We start from the raw sequence: 23962 nt of genomic DNA on the forward strand, positions 1-23962 counted from the left end.
GTCTTTAGTTATAGTGTCAAATGTTTGATAACTAGATTGTATTCCCTTCCCAGAGTTATAGCAAACTTTGTCATTTAGTACAACCTATCATCATCATCATCACTATCCTCATTTTGCCTAAAACATGTTGGATTTCACTAATTTGGGGAAACCCAATTATTTGAAACTACAGCTGAAGTATTTCCCCCTTAGAGAACAGAGAACATGAATAATAGCTTTTTATTTTATGATCGGAAAGTGACAAATACTTTCCAGGCACGTTTCTACGAAATGGGGATAGACCCAGTCCTCACCCTAAGGATCTTTGCCCAGGCAGGGAGGAAGACAACAATTATAATCAGGTATAACAATGGCCACACTAGGATCACCACAAATGTGCTCTTTCCTAAACAATAAGAGTGATTACACAGACTAGATGTGGATGTCACAGAACATCCAGAGGATGCTTCCTGGTAGGTGTGATTCCTGCTCTGGGCTTTGAAAATTAAGGATGAGATCGGCTAAATGCCGTCACATACAACAGGTCTGCCCCAGGCCGTTGGGCAGTCTGTGCGTTGTACAGAGGCACTCAGCCAAGAACATGAGAGGCAGTGGAAAAGTAACCCTTGCTCAGCTCACTGAGCCCTGATGGGGGGCCTGTCTGCAGGAGGCCATGGACCACTTTTCTTTTGCTGGAAGGCATCCATATTCTTGCCAAGCCTTGAGTACTGCCAGCCTGTGTCTTCTCAGGGGTGCTTCTTTCTCTAAATATTCTGCCCAGAGCAATGGGGCACCTTTTTAAAGCCAGCACCTGCTCTGGGGTCAAGGGAGGGTCTGCAGGCAGACAGGCTAGATGCCCTCGATTGCACTGGTTCTGTGTTGCCAGAGCACCAGGTAAATGAAGCCACTCTCCGCCTGACAGACCTTACCTGTCATGACTGAAAAGTGTGACTTTGCCTGGGAAGAAAATAGACCATTGGTAGATACAAGGTGGCTGCAGGTGAATATGTGGTTGTGTGGATTTGCATTTCTGAGAGCTCACAGTGTTCAATGTGATTAGGTGTGTGTGCGTGTGTGTGTGTGTGTGTGTGTGTGTGTGTGTGTGTGTGTGTGTGTTTTATGTGGGAAGATTCTGAAGTTCAGAGTCAGGATAACCAATTAGGAACTTCGTGCAGTTCAGAAGTAATAAGGGTCTAGCTTAGAATGGTGGCAGAGTAGGAAAGCAAGGGAAGATGTGAAAGGACTACACAGGCAGATAGTTGGCAACTGCCTGGAGGGGCGGGGGGCGGTCAGGAAAGAAGTCTTACTTGTCTCCCATCTGTGTCATTACCCGACTGTGGCAGAGACACTGGCCTTGATTTTGACTTTATGAATTAGACATGGAGAAGATAAAAGAGAGTTTGTTCCAGAAGATTTAATATGGTACTTGGAAGTTGAGCTAAATCATGACAGATAAAATCAACTCATCTTTTCCAAATGCCAGCTTCCATTTTTCCATATGGATTTCCAGAGCCAAATTAATGGCTGGAGAGCATAAACATGAGCAGTTAGAAGAGCAAATTTGTAACATTTTCACTTGAGAAGAGAAAATAGAGCTTTTTCAAACACTAATTTTTATCTTTTACTTCTGAATAAAGCTTTGCAATATTGACTAAAGTTTTCTGATTGAGTTGGGTTAGGAGTTGAAAATATTATAAAAAGAGATATTTCTGAAAATAGAGAGATATAGAACAGACCAAATTTCAGAGAATTTTACCAATGACTTGGTTCTAAAGACCTTTTTGTTCTTTCATTAATGAATACTCTAGCCTCCCACACAGAATTTAAAACTGAATTATCCCCAAATGGTTACGGTAATCTTTTTTTAATGTTTATTTATTTATTTTTGAGACAGAGAGAGAGAGAGTGCACAATCAGGGGAGGGGAAGAGAGAGAGGGAGACACAGAATCCGAAGCAGGTTCTGACAGCTCAGAGCCTAACATGGGGCTTGAACCCACGAATGGGCAGATCATGACCTGAGCCGAAGTTGGACACCCAGCTGACTGAGCCACCCAGGCACCCCTAGTTCCAGTAATCTTGAAGGAAGCAAATATGTATGCAAGAAGGATAAAAATATTTTTAAGACAACTCTTACCTTAAGCCCCACATTTTATTGGAATTAACTAAGGTAATGAGCTGGCATCTTAGGGTAATTGAATTTAAACACCTTATAAATAGGACTCCCTTTCTTTCCCCATCCAGCTAGTAAGTAAGTACTTAGCCTCTCCTTTCTTCCCTCTATTGGGTAGTGTTGAGTGTAGCTGAGTGTAGCCTGCTCAGTGTGATGATTTATTTTTTATTTTGTGATTTGTTTTTAATTAAGCTGAGACTCAGTTATGAATGTTTTAGAAGCTGATCTTTTAGGACACTAAATTAAAGTCCTGCCTACAACATAAAAACAAAAACATTGTGTGTGTGTGTTTTCCCTGAGGAGTGGGAGGTAGGGGGTGGGAAAGCAAATGAGACAAATCTCTTAGGGAATAAGAGTCTCTTTTTCCATTAGAGACCTAATTTGAACCAGTATGGCATTGTTGTTTTTTAAAAAAAAAATCTAGGTTTATTTATTGCCAGTTTGGACTGCTAAAATTGCTCAATTCAAATACTAAAATAGGAGAAGGTGGGTAAAAGGCAAATTAAATTTGAAAAGTCATTCAAGTAACAGAACACAACAGCCTATAGAAGAAAAGCCCAAAAGTTAGAAATAAATTCTAAATTTACAAGAATATACTAGCTTCTTCTTACCGAGTGTTATAATGAACTTTCCTTCAGTATTCTTTATACTTTTACATTATTTCCCTACCTATCTCTACTGTAGAATAGGAATCAATATTTTTCCCAGTTTCAAAGACATATTTCTAAAGCACTGAAATGCTTAAAGTAGTATATTAATTAAACTATTCTTAACCACACAGACATTAATGTGTAAAGATACAGATAAGCTTGAAGACAATTTTTTACATTTTTAAATTAATAAATAGATTTTTATTGACATATAGCTGACATGAAGTTATATTCATTTTTTTTTTAACCTATGCTTTGTTATTATCTTGTCAATGTCTAAGAGTCAAAGGCTTTTGAATTCTACTTCTGGTTCTGGAATTCTCCTTCCTGCTACCATTCTGCTACCATTCTGTTTGTTCCTCTGTGGTTATGAACTTGAGCATGAAAATATATTTATGCTGTTGTTGACAGAAAATTTACCTATATAAAAGCATAAGCTGCATAAAAATCCATTAAAGGTCAGTTTACAATAAGGTCTCATATTAATGTATTAATTGCAATGTAATATCATTTCTTTAAAGGAGTAAAGCATATTCATCCTGTGGAGGAGGCAACCACGGTTATAACAATGAGTTTAAGAGCATGGAGGTAACTTACTGCTTTATTTTATTTTTTTTAACAAATATTTATTGAGCACCTACTTTGTCACAGGCAGTCTTTAGGGCCCTTGAATACACCTGTGAACAACACAGATAAGGATCCCTGCCCTCATGAAGCTTTCATTCTAACAGAGGGATATAGACAATTGGCATAATAAGGAAATATATTATTTGGTATGTTAGGGGATAAATGCCATGGGAAATAAAGGTGACACAGAGTAGTTGGAAATGGGGCATGTCCCAGGGTACCATGGGGGCAGTATGCAACTTTACATAAGGTGGAGAGGGTAAGATTCATTGAGATGACATTTGAACAGAGACTTGAAGAAGGTGAAAGAATCAGCCTTTCAAGTGTTCAGGGGATAGGTGTACCCAACAGAGGAAACAGCCAAGTACAAAGGCCCAAAGGTAGGATTGTGCCTGACGCGTTGGGGGCAGGAGAGCCTTCATCGGCTATTGGAAGGATGTAAGACTGCGTGGCTGATTGGAGAAGAAGGAGTGAAGGTTCAGTTGGGCATGTTAAGTTGAAAATATTTATCAGACATGTAAATTAGAGATGCTTTATAGGCACCTAAAGGGAATCTACCCAGAAATAAACAAAAAATTGAGTTTTAGGTATATCAATTATTTAAAAGATACGCAGCTAGACAAGATCCTTAGAAAGTGAGTACAGGTAGAGAGGAAGACCAAGTCCTGAGCTCTAAGCACTTCTACTTGAAGAGGTTGAAAGACACCTAGAAGTATAGCCAGTGAGCAAAGAAGAAAACCTGGAGTGGAGTATGTCCTGGAAGCCCAGGGAAGAGACTATTTGGAAGAGTCCATGAGAGAAGTGTAGCGGATATGCCCACATAGGTAAACTTCATGATTTTCTGCAACCTCATTATCTTTTTAAAAAATTTATTTCTTTAAATTCAAGTTAGCTAACACACAGTGGAATCTTGGCTTCAGGAGTAGAACCCAGCGATCCATCTCTTACATACAACAGCCAGTGCTCATCCCAGCAAGTGCCTCCTTAATACCCATCACCCATTTAGCCCATCCCTCTACCCACCTCTCCTCCAGCAACCCTCGGTTTGTTCTCTGTATTTAATAGTCTCTTATGTTTGCCCCTCTCTCTGTTTTTATCTTATGTTTTCCTTCTCTTCCCCTATGTTCATCTTAGTATGCTTCTTAAATTCAGGTGAGTGAAATCATGTTATTTGCCTTTGTCTGACTGACTTATTTCGCTTAGCATAATTTCCTCTAGTTCCATCCACACTGTTGCAAATGGCAAGATTTCATTCTTTTTCATCACCAAGGAGTCTTATTCCACATCTTCTTTATCCATTTGTCAGTCAGTGGACATTTGGACTCTTTCCATACTTTGGCTATCGTTGATAGTGCTGCTATAAACATTGCGTGTGCCCCTTCAAATCGGCATTTTTGTATCCTTTGGATAAACACCTACTAGTACAATTGCTGGGTTGTAGGGTAGCTCTATTTTTGATTTTTTGAGGAACCTCAATACTGTTCTTCAGCGTGCCTGCACCAGTTTGCATTCCCATTAGTGGTGCAAAAGTGTTCCCCTTTCTCCACATCTTTGCCAACATCTGTTATTTCCTGAATTGTTAATTTTAGCCATTCTAACAGGCAACCTCATTGTCTTTCCTATTTCCTGTGTGTGTTATTCACACACACACACACACACACACACACACACACACACACACACACACATTCCTTCTCAAATAAAGAAAATGTGTTGGGCCCATTATGAATATACTGCCTTTTAACATTGCTGTGATGCATTATATCCCCTTGTAAACATTTGAAAAGTCTCTAGAGACAGAGTGCCTTTCTATCAAATAGAGTACTATTTGATAATTAAGTTAATTGCTAGAAAGAAAACCTATGTCTCCATTTATTTGCTATCTTGGAAAAAAAGGATATATATGTTTTATATAGTCCTATTACCAAAAAATAATTATGTTTGACACTTTTCTTCTAGTTATTTGCAATCTGAAAGAATTAGATTGTTATGAATAACATAATTAACTTAACATTAATTATTTAAATATAAATAAAAAGTATTTAGAATTCTTCATCCGAAAGGTAAAGGGGAGATATATTTGAGAAATCGGTGGGTTAGTCTAAGCTGTGAAAAAACTTTAGTGTTTAGAAACTTCAGCATGTTTTGGTCATGTATTAACATATTTGAACAATGATATGAAAAGACAACCAAAAGAATTCCTGATGTTATATTATGAATTTGTAATTTGTACTGTCCAGATATTGTAGAATTGTGCTGACATTGATTGTCCATTGTTGCTTGTTTTCTCCTCGTCTGTTGACACGCAAGGTGCTGTGGAATCAGGTACATTTAGAAAAATATAAATACAATATGCATTATATTTGATTGGGATTTGTGGAATCCCAGTCACGGGTGGAGGTAACATACAAGTCATTTTCAAATCTGAAAAGAAATCCTTATAATAGCAGGAGACACAGCTAGGAGAGCTGTGACAGAAGGCAATTGTGTCTCTTCCACTATTTGTTTTTGAGTTTAGATGGCATCTAGTAACAGTAGGACTGTCATCACCTAGGCTATCTTTTTGGCACATGGACCCAGTTTTAAAGAGAAGACTGAAATTGAACCATTCGAAAATATCGAAGTCTATAACCTAATATGTGGTGAGTATATCTATATAAATTTAACATCAAAATGTGGATGTAGTTTTAAAAATACATATTTTGAAATTGGCAATAAATTGAATCCCAGAGGGGGCTGCTCTGCACTAAGAAGACAGAAAGTAGAAAAGATAAGAATGAATCACCATTCTGAATTATTCAGCCATAGTAGTTTATGAAATTATTGTTTCTGATTGCTGGTAATGACAGAGATTAGATCTCAGGAGATGAGCCTTTCTATCAGTTAGTTACTACTTGAAAACTTAATAAAACTTAGGTGAGTAAGATCACATTTCCAACTTTTCAGAGTAGGAAAAGAACCCCTAAAACACAAGTATTTTCTTGTAATTACAGAGAAAAAGCTTCTGGCATAAAAGGATGATAGAAATCCTATTTGTATAGCTGCTTATTATTATACTCAGTGTTAAAAAAAAAACCTTAAATAATTAGAGTTTTAGGGGATTTCCCCTATCTTTATGCCTACATGCTTACTTCAAACCATTGTATTAACAAATCGTTTAGGCAAGGTAATGGGTAAGTTGCAATTTCACCTTGAGCTTTAGAATTCTGACATAAATATCCTCACCATTGTTACTCTTAATCTTGCCAAAGGCGTGTGGTGATTGAATATGACTTAGAAACCAAAGAGTATCCATTTGAAAATACTGTGTTGTAGCCTTAACAACTTTGATTCTTGGTTCCCCAGCTGGATGTGTGGTCAGAGATGCTGGCCCTTTGTGGGGAAGCTTAGAAGGAACCAGATAGGATTTAAGTTCTGGAAGAGATCTATTAGGCGGTATTCAGCAGGAGCCACTTAAAAGGCTATGTCCATAAAATATTTGTATATTGTATTGTTATAGAACAAAATAGAAAAAGTTATCTAAATATTAAGCAAAATCTATGAGTTTAACTTTTTAAAGGTATCTGTCCTTAGAGAAGTTTCATATAACTAAGTAAATATACTACCAATAAGATTGTAAATTATTTAACTTCTTCAAAATTGTTTTTTGATAAAACTATAGCTTCTTATGCTAGAAAGACCATGATATGCTTAAAGAACAAAGTGATCCTTTAAGCAATAATACTTTTCTGTAGAGGAGCAGACACAGTTCCTGAAAATTCCTATAGCTCTTACAGCAACGGTCCCCATTCTCTAGAAAGAGGAGGTGGTGAAACCATGGGGCAAGAGTCAGTAAACCCAATGGCACATGCAGTCCAAGACTGTTTTACGGCAGAATTTATTTATTTATCTATTTATTAATTAATTAATTATTTATTTTTTGGGAGAGCACAAGCTGGGAAGGGGCAGACAGAGGGGGACAGAGGATCTGAAGCGGGCTGTCAGCCTGACAGCACAGAGCCCGATGTGGGGCTCGAACTCACGAATCACGAGATCATGACCTGAGCCGAAGTCAGATGCTCAATCGACTGAGCCACCCAGGTGCCCCTTACTGTGGAATTTATTAATGGAAATTTTGTTTTCCTCCATCTCCTAGACAGATATTGTTGCCTTTTAACTTAAAACTACTTTGAACTTATTTTTAAAAACAGACCTTCTACACATTCAACCAGCACCAAATAATGGCACCCATGGTAGTTTAAACCATCTTCTGAAGGTCCCTTTTTATGAGCCATCCCATGCAGAGGAAGTGTCGAAGTTTTCTGTTTGTGGCTTTACTGTCCCACTGCCCACAGATACTCTCCATTGTTCATGCCCTGTGCTACAAAGCGTAAGTAATAACTTCATATATTCATAAGAATATAAAGGGGCAAACTAATTTCCATAACCAGGGTTATCGTCAGGGTAGCTGACAACCAGGTTTGTGTTCTAGTTAGGATCTTTACTAAGTAAATGTATGTGGTTTCTCTGAACCTTGTCTGGGGATGAGAGATGCATTGTCAATTAAGTATGTGACTATGCTTTGTAAATTGGAAAGCACTATTTGGAAATTATTAATTCCCTTGTGAGCTAAGTGTCCTTAACCATTCAAAATGGTAGAATCTTGGAGCTCTTTTTTATTTCCTTGGTAAACCATCCCTCTTACAGCTACAAGACCTCTTACAGGTCTTTTTAGTGCATCAGGCACTTGGCTGAGTTCAGGAGCTTGACTTCAGATCCCAGGAGACCGTCAGTAAGGTGAGATTCCAGTGCTAGGAACCCCCACCCCCACCCCCAAAAGGCAAGGAGTCAGAACAGGAGCTCAAAATGCAAGTTATCCTTGTGAGAACTAGAGCACATGGATGGGCCTTGGGGTTTCAGAATGGAATCCAAGCCCAGTTATCAGGAATCCATCAAGTTAAAACCAATGTCAACGTGCATTTGACGCCAAGTTCAAAATGTGGTTGTAGAGTTCAATAAGCACGGGCTGCCTCCGCCAAGAATTATTCCTTATAACCAGGAGTCAGCAAAGACTTGACCTTCTATAATCCTCCAAATACCATTACACCACACAGATCAAAAAGTATATAGATAGATGCCAACCAAAAAAGGCTTTAAAGGGTGAAAGTCCAGTCAAGCTTCCCAGTAGAAATCAAATCCACAGTCAAGATCAAAGTATGGATGCGGGTTTCTTACCTACAGACAACTTTGATGGAAGTGCCTTTCAAAATAATGGTAATAATAATAAACATCACAATGTGGGTGTTTTAGTCTACATTTTAGGAACAAAGAAGGGTCAGAGAAGTCAGGTGAATTGTCCCAGGTCATGGATGTTTGGTCTACCTCCGGACTGCCAGCTTCCAAATTCTTCTCTGTGAAGAATGCCCTTTGCTATTCAGAGTGTGGTCACAGGATTCAACATCTGCCTCACTTGCAAGCTGCTCAGAGATCTAGAATCTCAGGCCCCACTGAGCTCAGGTTTTCTAATCAGAATCTGCATTTTAACAAGACCCTCAAGTGAGTTGTACTCCTATTAAAGCCCTAGAAGCCCAGAGATGTTGTTATTTCAGTTTAGCAGTTGATTCTAGCTGTGGTCAAAATGCTTTGCCCCAACATCAATTGCATCTTTGCAAACTCCCACACAAAGTCTTTTAAGGAGTAATAGTATCTCTGTATTTCTGAGTAAGTGGCAGAATTGGAATTTAAACTCAAGTTAGTCTGGCTTCTTTGTTGAGTAGTAAAATATTCATGTGATTACTGCAATCCTGATCAGGAAATAATCCTGATCACCTTTTACAACATGTGTTATCACTTTGACTTACTTTCTCCCTTCCCCGCATTGTTTTACAGAATGCTGCTTTAGAACATGTGAATCTAATGCTAAATCTCTCCCAAAATGAAAGTAAGTCAGTAGAAAACATGTCAAGTCTTTGATGTTTAGGCCCAACAAAACACAATATTGCCTTTTTGGGGGTTCTTTAAAATAAACTCACAGAGGCTTTTGAACATAAAGATCGTATTGCCAATATGTAGGAGGGGGAAAAAAACAGAACTAGATCTGGTAAGATCAGTTGCAAGCCTGGGTAGTTATAGTGGTTCCAGGAACACAACAAATTCCTTGAAATGGTTGTGCCTTCTCTACGGTCCCCTGTTCCCTTTCTTAGATGTGAACAGGGTTCACTGCCTGGGTTGGACTCCTACTTCTACTGCTTCTTGGCTATGTAACCTGAGCCAAATCACTTAATGTCTCTGTGCCTCTGTCTACTCATCTATAATAATGGTACCCACCTCATGTGGTTGTAAAGACTGAAGGAATTAATCCATGGAAAGAATTTAGAACAGTGCCTGGCCTGTAGCGACATTATTATTATCCGTTATCTTTAAAGTATTCTCGTGTTAAACTCATTGGGCTTGTTTCATCATTTATAAAATGGGGATACCGTCTTTATAGAGTTTTTATGAAGATTAAATGAGTTAATCTATGTGCGCACTTAAAATAGTGCCTGACGCACAGTAAAAGTTCAGTCAATGTCTTGGTTGGTTGAAAATCTTTTTATAATCTATTGAGTGTTATTCCATGGCATGAATACCTTGCAGGTTTTTAAAGTATCAATAATTGATGGAGTTTTAGAATATACTAACAGGCAAATAAAAATAAATACATTAGGGCATACTTTTCTTTATAAAATTGCAACATTGTTCCTATGATAATTATTAATGTAGGTCATCTTTGTTACAAAGTATGTCCTTTTGGTTTTGAGGTTTTCCCTCTTCAAATATGCCCTGTGAGCTGTTAGCTGCTTGGCTAAATATCTAAGCCCTAGTTTTGTAATATATAGAGTGGAATAATAACACTTCAGAGTTGTAAGAATTAAAAGGTTAAGTATGTAAAATATTTAGGAGAGTAACTGGCATATAATAAACCACCAGAGAATGATGGTTTTTTAAAAGTTTTTATTTATTTATTTTGAGAGAGAGTGAGAGAGAGCAAGTTGGGGAGGGGCAGAGAGAGAGGGAGAGAGTGAGAATCCCCACCAGGCTCTGTGCTGTCAGCATAGAGCGCCCATGCAGGGCTCGAACCCACATGAAGGAAGATCATGAACGGAGATCATGAATGGAGCTGAAACCAAGAGTCAGACACTTAACCAACTAAGCCACCCAGGCACCCTGAGAATGATAGCGTTACACATAGAAGCATTTGCTAATTTTACAACCATTTTTATGTTATTGTCATTTTAGTAACAGCCACAGAGAAACTAAATGTGCCATTTGGGAGGCCCAGGGTCATGCAGAAGAACAAGGAGCACTGTCTTCTCTATCACAGGGAATATGTCAGTGGATTTGGAAAAGCTATCAGGATGCCCATGTGGAGCTCATATACAGTACTCAAGCCAGTAAGTTTCTCTGTCCATTGATCCCCAAAGACTGGGGAAAAAAACATTTGTAGCTCTCTAATATTCTAAGAATTGAATTTTGATTTTCAGTAGAGATCCCAAAGTGAGTTTGTCTTGTAAGACAATAGCCCAGATATTGTTTAAAGGTATTTATAGGTGCTGTATGGGTGCAAAAGAGGAACACACTGAGTTTTGCCTGGAGAAATTAGAAGGTGCTTACAGGCCAATTGGTAAGGCAGGTAGGAAAGATTTCAAAAAGAAGCAACAGGAAGTACAGAGACACACCGTTTATTTTGTATATCCTACGTACACAGTGGGGTGGGTGCACCTGGAAGGTGATGGTAACTAGATTATAAAGGGCTTTATATTTATTTGATTATTTAACAAATACCTTACTATCTGCTGTGTATATTATGGCAGGCACAAGGAACACAATGTGAGTAAAAAGTAATCCTTCCCTGAAGGATGCAGTATTCTAATAAGTCAGGCTGGACTTACATGTATAGATGTCCCTTGTCATAGAGCTCTCCAGACTGAAGTTGAGAATCCAGCTGTTTATATTCTCTTCCTTTTTCACTGTCTGGAAAACACCTTTTGGGTAAGTGACCCTGGGACATGTGGCTAGCAAAATAAAATGTCAGATCTCTAACTCACACCATATACAAAATTAAATTGCTGGTAGATTTATAGACTTAAACGTGAACAGCAAATCTGTTTTCCTTTGCGTATATCCTTATGACTTGGGATAGAAAAGAATTTCTTAGGATCCAAGAATAAAAAAAAATTATTAATTTGACCATATTAACATTAATGTGTGACAAAAAGACAAAGTTATGGATGAGACAATATATTTGCATTGCATATAAGAAACAAGAGATGGGTAGTATCCAGAATGGCAATTAGGATCTAGAATAGCTAATAAATTTCTTCCAATAAACAAGAGAACAAGAGAATGATAAACTTCTTAGTTAATAAATGGACAAAGACTATGAGCCATGCAATTGAACTTCATTAGCAATCAGGGAAATGTAAATGAAAGCAAAAATCAGCCTGCCAAAAACCAGTCAAAACCCCCTTCAGGGCATGGATGGTCCTGTTTAACGTATCCGCACAATAGAGCTGCCCTGTCAATACTTCCTGAATGACTGCCAGATTAACCCCAACCATTATTTTTAAAGGCTTTAGGACAATGCAGTACTTTCAACCAGCAGGGTAAATAAATAATCAGGAAGCTGTTTTGTAAAGAAAATCTTGATATCTTAGATCCAAAGATTCTGATGACAAACGTCAACCTATACTGTTCTTCCTAAGGGTACAGATATTCCACCCCTTTTAATGGCAAGGAAGTGATTGGTTTATTTACTTATCTTCTGTTCCAATTTAAGATTTCTGGAGAAAAATAAGCATATTTTCCCACTATTAATTGAAGCTTTGTGTGTTCTGAACACCAGCTCTGCTGCTGACAATGGTTTAATTGTGGTCAGTGGTAGGAGAGCCCTGATATTTCCCAATGTGGGCAAATATTTTACCAACAGTTACCTGAGTTCATGTGTATGGTTAATGGCAACATCACTTTCCTAATACACAACATGGTGTTTGTGATTTTCTTCAACATACTGTGGAACAACAATATGAAGTTGTTTATTCCTTGAAATAATTTCTATTTGTTTTTGTTTTTGAGAAGGGCAGTATATTTAAGGCCAGTCTTATTATTCAGTTCTCTATTTTGAAAAGTCTAGGTTATCAGGGACTCTGTGGAGTTAAGGGGAATGTTGATGTTTTTAATACTTTCCCCTGCTGTCTTGCATTCCTGAATTTATATGAGCTTTAGCGGAAATCAGAGGCAGAGAGATTTTAAGTGGGCTCAGACCAGGCGTTTAGTACAATTCTTTTTTGTTATTGTTTTAAAACTGGCTTCATTGTTACCAAAAGTTCCTGCCCTTTCACTGATCCCACAGACCTACTTGTATATTTCTCCCTCCATGTGACAGGATGGAATTCTAGCAATTTTCTGCTTTCTAATTCAGAAATTACTCTGTTAGTATGTTGTGGTTCAAGAAAATTACATACAAGGATGTTTTGAGATTCACATAAAAATGTTGTAAATCAGCCCTGTGTTTGAAAAAAAAAAAAAATCAGACTTTAAATAAGCACTTTTTGGAGCATGGGCCCAATTGGCTTGTGCCTTTAAGTTTTATGGAGCTTTTGTTTTTCTGTGGTTTTGGTGGGTTTTCTAATTTTTGTTGTTGTTATTATCTCAGAAGAGTTCTGGAGAAGTAGCTGTGATTTGAAATCATGGTCCTAACAACAACTGCTTCAAAACCATTAGAGTTGATTAGACTGTATATGCATTTTGCTTCTGGGCCTGCTCAGTAGGGCCAGATGAATGGCTTTTTCTGTTGTTAGGTGAAAAATTGAAATTAAGAGCAAGAACTATGATTATGTTTTAGAATGTATGCCTTATAAATTTAAAATAAATCAAAGAACTTTTTCAGAGAAGAAAATCTAGCACACTTGCAAAGCACTTCTGTCTCTCTTGATCTATATTCGTACATACCTCGCTTATCACTGGATTTTGGCGGGGGTGGGGGGGTGGGGGGAGGGAGAGGTGGACGGGGAGGAGGGGCTCAATCTCACTACCGTGAGATCATGACCTGAGCCAAAATCAAGAGTCGGACACTCAACCGACTAAGCCACCCAGACATTCCTTCGCTGGATTTTTAAATAGCCTTGTTTTGTTTCCAAAGTTTCCTAGCGCTAATATTATAAATTATGACTTAATCGTATTTTGTGACTCTTTAAAAAACTAGGAACGTTATTATGTATTGCAAACATTTTTTTAACTATAAGAAATATTTTTCCCTATAGAAAAAACCCACATGCCCAGAAGAATAATTTAAAAAGTATACAGTTAGTATTCTTACCATAAGTTCAGATGGTAACAATCCAATCTTCAAATAAATAACTAGCTTTTATGATCAGCCTACAGGTAAAGAGAGTCTGTAGCTTCAATAAAAATACTTTTATCTCCTATTCAAGTTTTATTTTAACCCCATGCCAGACTAGAAATGAAAGTATCTTGCTTTCCTGTCTGTGCTCATCACCTACTTCTCTTGAAGAATTTTGAGAGCTAGGGAGTTCAGATTTTATCTGAGTGTCTGAGTTCTATTTATTCTTTTCCTGACTTTTATCCCCTGGCTTAAAAAACTCTAAGGAACTCTGAAAAGCTAGCAGGGCTGAACCTGTTTCTGTGTGTGGAGGTGGGGGGTTGGGGGTGCGATGGTTCACTGTATCTTCTCTCAGGAACCCAGGACTCAGAAATGACGTGACCACACCTCCCCTCTATCCTTTTAAAGGGCTGCCTAATGCATAACCTCATGTTCATACAGGAGGCCACATCCTGTCTTTCCTAGTCTTGATGCACTTATATTTGGGGTTCAAGTTTGGTATGTAAGAAACAGGATTTTCGGTAAGCAAAAAAAGTGTAACTTTTTTTTAGTACTTTCTGACTAAACCCATTTTGATCCATGTGCCCCAAAGTCTATGCTACTTAGAGAAAATAGTAAATATTTTTGCCAGTTATTTGAGTACAACTTCTACAGCTGCAGTCTCATTAAAAATTACAGTACACTTCCCTCCTTAACATTTTTATTATTTTAACTGTTGAATGCAGGCATTTCACCTTGCTTACATTACGGAAAATGTGACCGTGGCTACATTCATGTATTGCACACTTCAAGTAAAGCTTACAAAGCATGTGAAGATTTAGAGGAAAGCGATAGGGATGTGTGGTAGGAACCATCAACTCACAATATTCTGGTTGTCTACGCAGCTGACAGTCGATATTGTTGGTTCTCCCATTTTGCAACATCTTCACGTGCCCCTTTATGTCAAGTGGAGAAACCTGGTCATTGAGAACTATTTGCTAGGGTGTGTTTTTGAAAGAATATAAACAGATGTTTTTAGCTTTCCAGTGTCTGCACCAGGAGAGTGAAATAAATGGTGAGAGCTAATCCATTGCCTCTAACACAAAAATCTTCATGTTTCTTGGTTTACTTTTTGGTTTTGTAGATTATATCACTCAGGAACTTCCTGAGAAAGGAAGACGGAAAGGTACATTTTTGCGACTTTGTGCATCTTTTTTTTTTTTTTAACGTTTATTCTTGAGACAGAGAGAGACAGAGCATGAACAGGGGAGGGGCAGAGAGAGAGGGAGACACAGAATCTGAAACAGGCTTCAGGCTCTGAGCTGTCAGCACAGAGCCTGACGCGGGGCTCGAACTCATGGACCATGAGATCATGACCTGAGCCGAAGTCGGACGCTTAACTGACCAAGCCACCCAGGTGCCCCAACGACTTTGTGCATCTTAACAAATTCTTATTCTATCTACACACTTACTTGATGGGTTACGTTTAGATTTTAGAGGTGATTTTTCTTCAAATTAATAAGACTTCCTGGACTGATTCTCTAATGTTTTTATATGTTCTCTAATTTTTTTCCCATCTTTTGTTAAATTCTACTTTTTGAGAGATATTTGCAACTTTATCTTATAACTCTTATTGAATATTTTGTTTCTGCTGTCATAACTTTTTATATCCAAGAGCTCTTTCTGCCTTTTTTTTTTTTTAGCATTTATTTATTTTGAGAGACAGAGACAAAGCATGACTCAGGGAGGGGCAGAGAGAAGGAGACACAGACTCTGAAGCAGGCTCCAGGCTCTGAACTGTCAGCACAGAGCCAGACGTGGGGCTGGAGCTCACAGACTGCAAGATCATGACCTGAGCTGAAGTCAGATGCTTAACCAACTGAGCCACCCAGGCGCCCCTCTTTCTGCTTTTCTATTGTGTGCTCTTCTTTCTGTATGGATGCCATACATACTCTCATCTCTCTAAGGAGTGAGTTTTCTTCTCTCTCCGCATTGTCTCTTTTTTGTCTTGGTTCCTCCCCCACCCCGACAAAATGCCTGATGATCCTTGGCTGTAATTTTATATGTTAAGGGAGAGGAACTAAGCTATGTGGCTGGGGCTTGCAAGATGATAGACTTCGCTATAGGTTGATCAGGGTGAGAACCAGCCATTTTGTTGGGGATTCCCAATGGTAAGCATCCAGGTTTCCTTTAAGGCTGGCTTTTGTTTCCCTGAAAAGGGACACTTTTAATCTGATCCAGCATATATAATTGGTAGCCTTCATGGTAGCAATGAGACTGACAGGAGTCTTATCATTCAGTATATAGATTTTTATTTAATCCCATTACTTTCAATATGGTACACCTGCTCTCTGGGCAGGTGTCCTTTAGTCTGGACATCCCTCTTATTCAACCTCTCTAGTGAGTAGATGTTTTATCTAGCCTCTTTTACAGACTTTCAACCTATACTCTTCTTTCTGGCCCTATGTACATTACCTGTCTTTAGGAAACTCCCAAGTTCTACCCTTGGGGTTTGGCAGTAAGAATCAGCTTCTTTGTGCTTTCCCCAATCACAGGCTTTTGGTTGTCAGTGTTTACTGCTCTGTCAAGTCATGTTACAATAGTAAACAAATAGGATTTCCAGCTTCTGAAAATTTCTTATCCATTATGTGTCTTCATCATTAATGTTCTTTTCAAGGGATTTCAGAAGGGAACAGAGATAAATGTGTTCAATCAAGTTGACAAGTCTATTCAATTTCTGTATAAGTGTTTTACAACCGAAGTGTTGTAGTATGTTAGGGGGTACATTCTCTGGGTGACTTTCCCCAGACTTCCCTCATCTTTATCTCCTACCTATTCTATGTCTATTCAGTGTCTATTCTCCTACCTATTCTTCATCGTACTCTCTTGCCTATGAATGTGGTGCACGGTGTTTTTTGCCTTTTTCTTTGTGAATTGAGCTTATGCATATTATTTTTCTCCCACTTTATTGAGATATAATTGACACATAACATTGTATAAGTTTGAAGTATACAACATGATTCGTATATTGTAAAATGATTACCATATACATTTTAGACATCATAGCTTATTTTTGCTTTTAGTGCATGCAGTGAATAAAGGATATCTTAAATTAATTTAACCATTTTTTATAAATTATTTTAAAAATTTTGTTAAGAAATATACACATTGTGGGCAGTAGTGGGCATATGAATCAAAATCTGAAAAAAAAATGAATAACAAAATGTTTACTCATTCATGGTTACAACCTAATTGAAATATGATGATGATTTAATACTGTATTACCTTAAGTACTTGGGTTAGGCAGCATATTTATAGGATGCTTGCTAGTGGGTAAATTATTGTATTAGTCTTTAAATAGAGTTACAAGGAAAATTATAAAAAACTTGTTCCTATATTTCATGATAAATTAAACATGGCTACAATTTTTTTTAAATCCCCAAATAAGTAAGATCAGACAACCATAGCTTCTTTGAATTAATCTCAGGTTGCCCAGTTGAAGAATAACAACATCCTTAGTTCATATGTGTATTTTTAAAATAAATTGTTTGTTATTTATTTTCAAAATTTACTTGCAGGTACAATATATTTCACCACCTAAAAGTTAGATCCTAAAAAGAATTTTGGTTTTTAGCAGTAGCTCCCATTATTCCTTTTTTTACTCCCAGTTCAGGATTTTATTCTGTAAATGTTCCTTTCCAAGATGTATTTGATTTGCCCTCGCAGTGTCCCTAACCAGAAGGGAACCACAGAAGAAAACATTGCTGAAGACATCCATTTCCATTGCTTGCGTAGACCTGATTCACTAAGAAAATAGGAAAAGGTTAAATGAAAAACATTCTAGGGAAGTTACAAACCATATAAGGTGATGGGTTAGCCACAACTGTGGGTGTAACTTTTTTTTTTCTTTTTCTCTCTTTCAACAGGGAGACACATCGCCTCTTCCTCCCACTGTCCCAGACTGTCTGCGGGCTGATGTTAGGGTTGCTCCTTCTGAAAGCCAAAACTGTTCCTTTTATTTAGCAGACGAGAATATCACCCACGGCTTCCTCTATCCTCCTGGTTAGTATAACTCTTTTTTAGGGCAACAACTTAGAAAGCCCTCATCAGCTGGATGTGGGCATGTGCCTTAAACATATGCTCCCCACCTAAACTACCTGCTTGGGCTAAACTAGCTGCCCAGAGGCTTCCAGTGGTTGTGGGCTGACCTGATACAGTGTAACAGCTATAATAAAGACTAATAAATTTTGCAGTGGGAACCACACATTGGCTCTAATCTGGCCCAGATGTTCAGAGAGTTCGTCAGGTTTAAGTTTAATTTTAAAACGGAAGATTCTTTGGAGATGGATGCAAAGCGTCTAAAAAAATATTTTTTCTGGCTGCCACCCCAGCTAAGGCCTGCACCGAGAGTGCAGCTGTGCCCGTGGCAAGAAATCAGGCTGGAATTCTGGCCTGTCACACATGGGGCAAGCTCATGTCCGACAATTTCACACCATGGATTAAATAGCTGAATGAACTTTACGTTTTTCGTTTGTTTGTTTGTTTTAGAAAACGTCTCTTCTCTTGGGAACATACAAAAGCCAGTGTCATTTTCCCTTTTTTTCTTTTTAAATGTTTATTTTTTATTTCTGAGAGAGAGAAAGAGAGAGCACAAGTGGGGGAGGGGCGGGGGGGTGTAGAACAGAGCATCCCAAGAGGGCTCCACGCCCATAGCAGAGAGCCCGACGCAGCCAAACTCATGAACTGTGAGATCATGACCAGAGTTGAAGTCAGATGCTCAACTGACTGAGCCACCCAGGTGCCCCACCCATGTCATTTTTCTAAACTCAAATCTTTTCCCTATTCAGCAGGAAATGTCATATTTGTTAACTCACTCATGGGATTTTCAACAATTTCAGCTTCTGGGAATGGGTTTGCTTCTGCTGTTTGGCTTCATTTTCCTGGAAGCCATGACCTGTGAGGTCAGTTTAGAGATTTATAATTTAGGGATTCTTACAGTAAGGAAAGAAAGGTTTAATGAAACCAAGTAGCATGTCAGTTTAAATTCCTAACGCTGAATTAGGACAAATAAGCTGATATATCTTATTAAAATATCTTCAGACAAAGCTCCCAAACTTACACAAACCATAGGATAAACCTTACACAGTTGCAACATTTTATTAATAAAATTTTAAAATTGGCATATAATATTGTATCTGTTGAGCCATAAGGCATTTGTTGATATATAAATGTTTGCCTTGAAAAAGAGATGAAATTAATAAGTAAACAACTTGTCTCAAAAAATATTAAGGATGAAATGAAACTCTGCTAACTCTCCACTACTCTGTTAAAAAGTCTGTTGTAAGTTAATTTTATTTTTCTCTGAAAAGGAGGTAATGCTATATTGATGGCTATCCCAACTTTCAGAGCTTAGTTTAAAAAGTAGAAAAGGCTTCTAGGGGTTCTGAGGACTGTGAATAACATGTGAAATTTTAAAGAAAAAACCCAACAACTTGTTTTTCCTTGCCTTTTGGTGCCCCCTCATTAGCCTTTCATTTAAATATTAGTTAACACACCCAAATGTATGTTTAAACACAAAGAGCATTATAATTATAATAAACATTTACAGGCTTGCAGCTTTTTTAATCCTCAGTATATTTATATGACATAGATGCCATGAGACAAATGAAATGCAGAGGGACATAGCATTTTGCTCTAATGGTTCAGCTGGTAGGTGATGGAGCTGGGGTTCCAACCGAGGTAGTCTTGGTTCTAGAACATGCTATGCCCAGCACTCACTGTGCTAGACAGCACATCCATGAGTCCTCAGAACCAATCCTGTGTGGTGTCATTAGCAGTCTTCATTGTGTTAAAACTAGCTCTCTGAAGAAAATTTGACTTTAGAATGGTTACTTATAATAGCATTATTATTTTGTGCACATTCAATAACTATGCATTCACGTTGGTAGAGTGTTTGTTTTCTAGGGCTGTTGTAACAGATTACCACAAAACCACTAGCTTAAAACAATAGAAACGTATCTCTCACAGATCTAGACAGCAGAAATCTAAATCAAGGTGTTGGCAGGGCCAGCACCTCTCTGGTGCTGAAGGAGAGAATCTAGGGGAGAATCCTTTTTTTTACCTCTTCCTGCTTCTGGGGGCTCCGGGCATCATTTGATACATGGCTCATCATTCCTAATCTTTGCCTCCATCTTCCCAGTGCCTTCTCACCTGACTCTCTCTTGTTCTCAACACACTCTCTTTTTATAAAAAACACCAGCCCTCTCTAAGTCCAGGATAATCTCATCTTGAGACCCATAACTCAGTTCTATCTGTGAAGACCCAATTTTCCTGTATATCACATTCACAGGTACAGCGGGGTTAGGACTTGGACATATCTTTTTGAGGGTCACCGTTCAACCTACAGGCATCAAATGCGTAAAACTGCTGGCATTGTTGATAATGTCTGCTGGAGAGTACTTAGTATCCCTATGTTTTGACTGCTAATGAATTTTCACTAGTATGTAATTGTATTTTGCTTAGTATGGAGTATGATATATTTTCTCTTCTAGTTTGATTTAATCAAATTCATTTGTTTTGCAGCAAACAATAGAACTTCTGATAGTCAATATGATGCTTTAATCACAAGTAACTTGGTCCCTATGTATAAAGCATTTAAAAGTAAGTATACATTTAGATTATTAATTTAAGTGCCTAAGTGACTTTGTGAACTTACAAACTAAACACATCCTTTTGGCAATTTCTCCATGATATTGGGTCATTATGTTCTACTGCTTTAAATTTAGGAATAGGAAGGACCTCTGGCATATTTTTTTTTACTTCAACTCTGGGTGCCTTGTGACTAGAGCTTCAATAATTTATTTTTAATCCTAATTTAGCTGTAAATGGCTGTTCACAAAACAAAATTTTACTGGCACTTACCGTAAGTAAATGTTAGGTGGTTTGTCCCTAGAATCATAATCAATACAGCAGTCTGTAGGTTCTGACCATTATTTAGTATCACTGTCTCCAAAGCAACTCAGCACTAGGGAGGAATTTGGAAACAAATTTTACTGTAATTTCACAACGGCAACTACATCGGCAACAAGAAATATCATCAATGTGGCTCTTTATTTAATTGTGTTGTATGGACTGTTTTGCAGAATTACCTAATCACCATGGACAATTACCGAAGCAATCTCTGATGCTATTTAAATGTACCTGTCTGTAATAGAAAATATTTCCATATGCAATAAGGGTTGATATTTTTAACATCTTATTCTATTATTTTTAGAAATGTGGGATTACTTCCACAGTGTTCTTCTTGTAAAACATGCCTTGGAAAGAAATGGAGTAAATGTGGTTAGTGGGCCAGTATTTGATTATAATTATGATGGTCATTTTGATGCTCCAAATGAAATTACAGAGTAAGTAATTTGAAAACAAATGGACTTTTTGATTTAGCAGTGGGATATCATGAGGGGAAACCTCAGTACTCTAAATAAAAGCTTAGTATTTGAAATATTACACAATATATTTTATAGAGATGTTATCATTGACTATTTTCAACCATCTAAATATATAACAAAAGTTTTATATGGCAAACATTTAAACTAATGGGCAAGGAAGAGTTCAGCAAAATTTTTATTTGGAAAACTTCTAAACAAATGGGCACAGGGAAAATGTGATTTTGTAAAAGTTAAAGAGATAAGGAAGACTCACTGTATATCAGTAAACATAGAAGCATTCCAGCAAAAAATAAATAAATAAATAAAATGTCAAGTAGTGACGATTCACAATGTTGTCCAATAGTGAGTGATCCATAAAATACCTTCCAGGAGAGGGTATAGGCTTCCCCTAGAAAAGCAGTCCTAGTAATCTGTACATTTTTGTACCAAACCTGGTCATAATACGTTGCTAAGAACTACCTTTGAGTGCAGCATACAGGCATACAGAGTTTTAGAAGTTTTATCTTTATTATCAAAATGTATGAAAGGCAAACTAAATCATTGTGCTGTCTAAGCCTACGTTGTGTAACACAACAATTTCTACCTATACCTTCTGATTAACATTTTTGGTGACTCAGTGTGTGGCCTTTTTCTATTTTCATTTGCCTTGTTCTTATTTTAGTGTTTATTAATCCTGTATTTCACCAATTAATAATTCTAACAAACACTTTGATAGCACTTTACTATATGCCAAGTATTTTTCTGTACACATATACTTCGTTTAGTCCATAAAAAATTCTTAGGTTAGATTCTTTTAGCCCCCATTTAGAGAGGAGGAAACTGAGACACAGAGAGGTTGAGTATCTTGCCTATGTTACACAGCTGCTAAGTGGCAAAGCCAGATACAAACCCAGAAGTCTAGCTCTGGTTCATGTAAAAATCCTAAAATCCCAGTAATATCGCTCCTTGTAGCAGCTCATATTTTTTTTTTTTTTTTTACCAGGCTCATAATAATAGCTTTCCTTTATCGTGCTCTTAAGTTTTTTAAAAAATACTTTCATGTTCATTATCTAAAAGACTGTCATCTGTTGTATGGATTTATTTCCATATCCGCACTGTGAAGTAGGTAGCATAGGATCACCTCCATGTTAAAGTTGAGGAAACTTACTAAATCATAGAAAGTTAGAGGATCAGCACCCGCCCAAATATCTAGTGGAAATGCACGGCTAGGGTTGGAATTGGGGCTTCTTTGTCCCAGTCCCTGCTCCCCTGGAAAATGTCTCTGTGAAGTATAAAGTCAACAAAGCTGGGAAACACAGGAAGCAAAATGTCATGGTCTGCTTTTCTTTGGATTCTAATATTCTTCATTTATGCTAAAATGACCAAGTTTGGACTTCTATAAATTTCTGTTCTGGCTCATGGAAGTCTAAAAATATGTGATAAGATTTTGTACTTCCTATTCACGTACTTTTTTCTTGGACTATATTTTTACCTTGGCATTTAAAATATTTATATAATGACATTTATAAATTTTAGAAGCAAAAGTATAACAACATCCAATCTTTTCCATTGTGTTTTTAGATATATAAAGAACACTAGTGTTCCCATCCCAACTCATTACTTTGTGGTGCTGAGCAGTTGCAAAAATAAGAGCCACACCCCCAACGCCTGTCCTGGGTGGTTGGATGTCCTGCCCTTTATTATCCCTCACCGACCTACCAACGTGGAGAGCTGCCCTGTGAGTATGCTCCTGGAGAGTCCTCAGGACCTGAGAAAATGATTAGTCAGATCTCCTCCAGGCTTTTATAAAAGTGGCTTTGGCTACAACATGGGCAGGGTTGTACTAAAAATTACCACATTTTTAAACTTTTCCTTAGACTATTGATCTTTATGTAATAGATATCAATTTAAATATGGATGTGCCTACATGAACATGTTTTTAGATATGCGTATCTTATGTATTTTATTCATACACATTTTATTCACACTCACTCAGAAGGGAAGGGTTGGTACCTTATTAACATTTTGATTCTTACTATAGAAATTTAAGGTGCTGTGCCAAAGTTGGCACTAAATTAATGTTTCCTGAAGGAATACGTAAAAAAAACTCCATCAACTTGAAACGTGAGGACTGAAATTAATTACATATACATACACACAATGAGTTAAAGTAACTCTTTTTTAAACATCATGTGTTAGTCTACTTCAGCATCTTAATGGATCAAGGAAAATTGTATGTAACTAGTTACTTAAATTTGCCTGAATTTTTTTAGAAAAAAATATGTATTCTTGTAATTCGGTTTCACTAGTCATTCAACAAATATATTTTCACAGTGTACAGCACTGTGAAAGAAACTTTTTAGAATGCACCAAGGAGAAATACATAGTCTCTGCCCTCACGGAGTACATCTATAACTTTGATATGTAAATGAGACATAAAAATGAAATATAAATAAGGATAAATTAAATATGGACATGTAGATGGGTCAGTTGATAATATAAAAATTATTTTAAAAATATAAAAGTAAGAGATGTCACAAAGTTGTTATTAATTGCTAAATACTGTTATAAGGATTTAGTGTTTCAAATTTGAAACACATTTGGCGGGAATAATCAATAAAGGAAGGTTATGTAAAATGAGAAGGGAGTAGGGCTGGGCCCTGAGAATGGGCAGAATTTGTACAAATTGAGAGGATTAAGAAGAACTTTCAGTGGAGAAAAGATTTGGTAGTGGGTTGGATGCAAGAGCCAAAGAAAAAAGGAGACTGG

General features: G+C 37.4%; 1 protein-coding gene across 2 annotated transcripts in view; it reads left to right on the forward strand.

Moving 5' to 3' along the window:
* ENPP3 (ectonucleotide pyrophosphatase/phosphodiesterase 3) overlaps positions 1-23962 on the forward strand; it is a 74904-nt gene that overhangs the window by 45556 nt on the left and 5386 nt on the right. For both annotated transcript variants that reach the window (XM_060616683.3, XM_078447320.2), the window contains 9 exons: positions 3322-3388; positions 5982-6069; positions 7618-7796; positions 9296-9347; positions 10685-10839; positions 17693-17828; positions 20349-20426; positions 21040-21172; positions 22775-22931. In XM_060616683.3, coding sequence (XP_060472666.1) covers positions 3322-3388; positions 5982-6069; positions 7618-7796; positions 9296-9347; positions 10685-10839; positions 17693-17828; positions 20349-20426; positions 21040-21172; positions 22775-22931 — 1045 coding nt within the window. The remainder of the gene's footprint in view (positions 1-3321; positions 3389-5981; positions 6070-7617; positions 7797-9295; positions 9348-10684; positions 10840-17692; positions 17829-20348; positions 20427-21039; positions 21173-22774; positions 22932-23962) is intronic.

The sequence above is a fragment of the Panthera onca genome, chromosome B2 (genome assembly GCF_046562875.1).
Source record: "Panthera onca isolate mPanOnc1 chromosome B2, mPanOnc1 haplotype 2, whole genome shotgun sequence".
Classification (NCBI taxonomy): Eukaryota; Metazoa; Chordata; class Mammalia; order Carnivora; family Felidae; genus Panthera; species Panthera onca.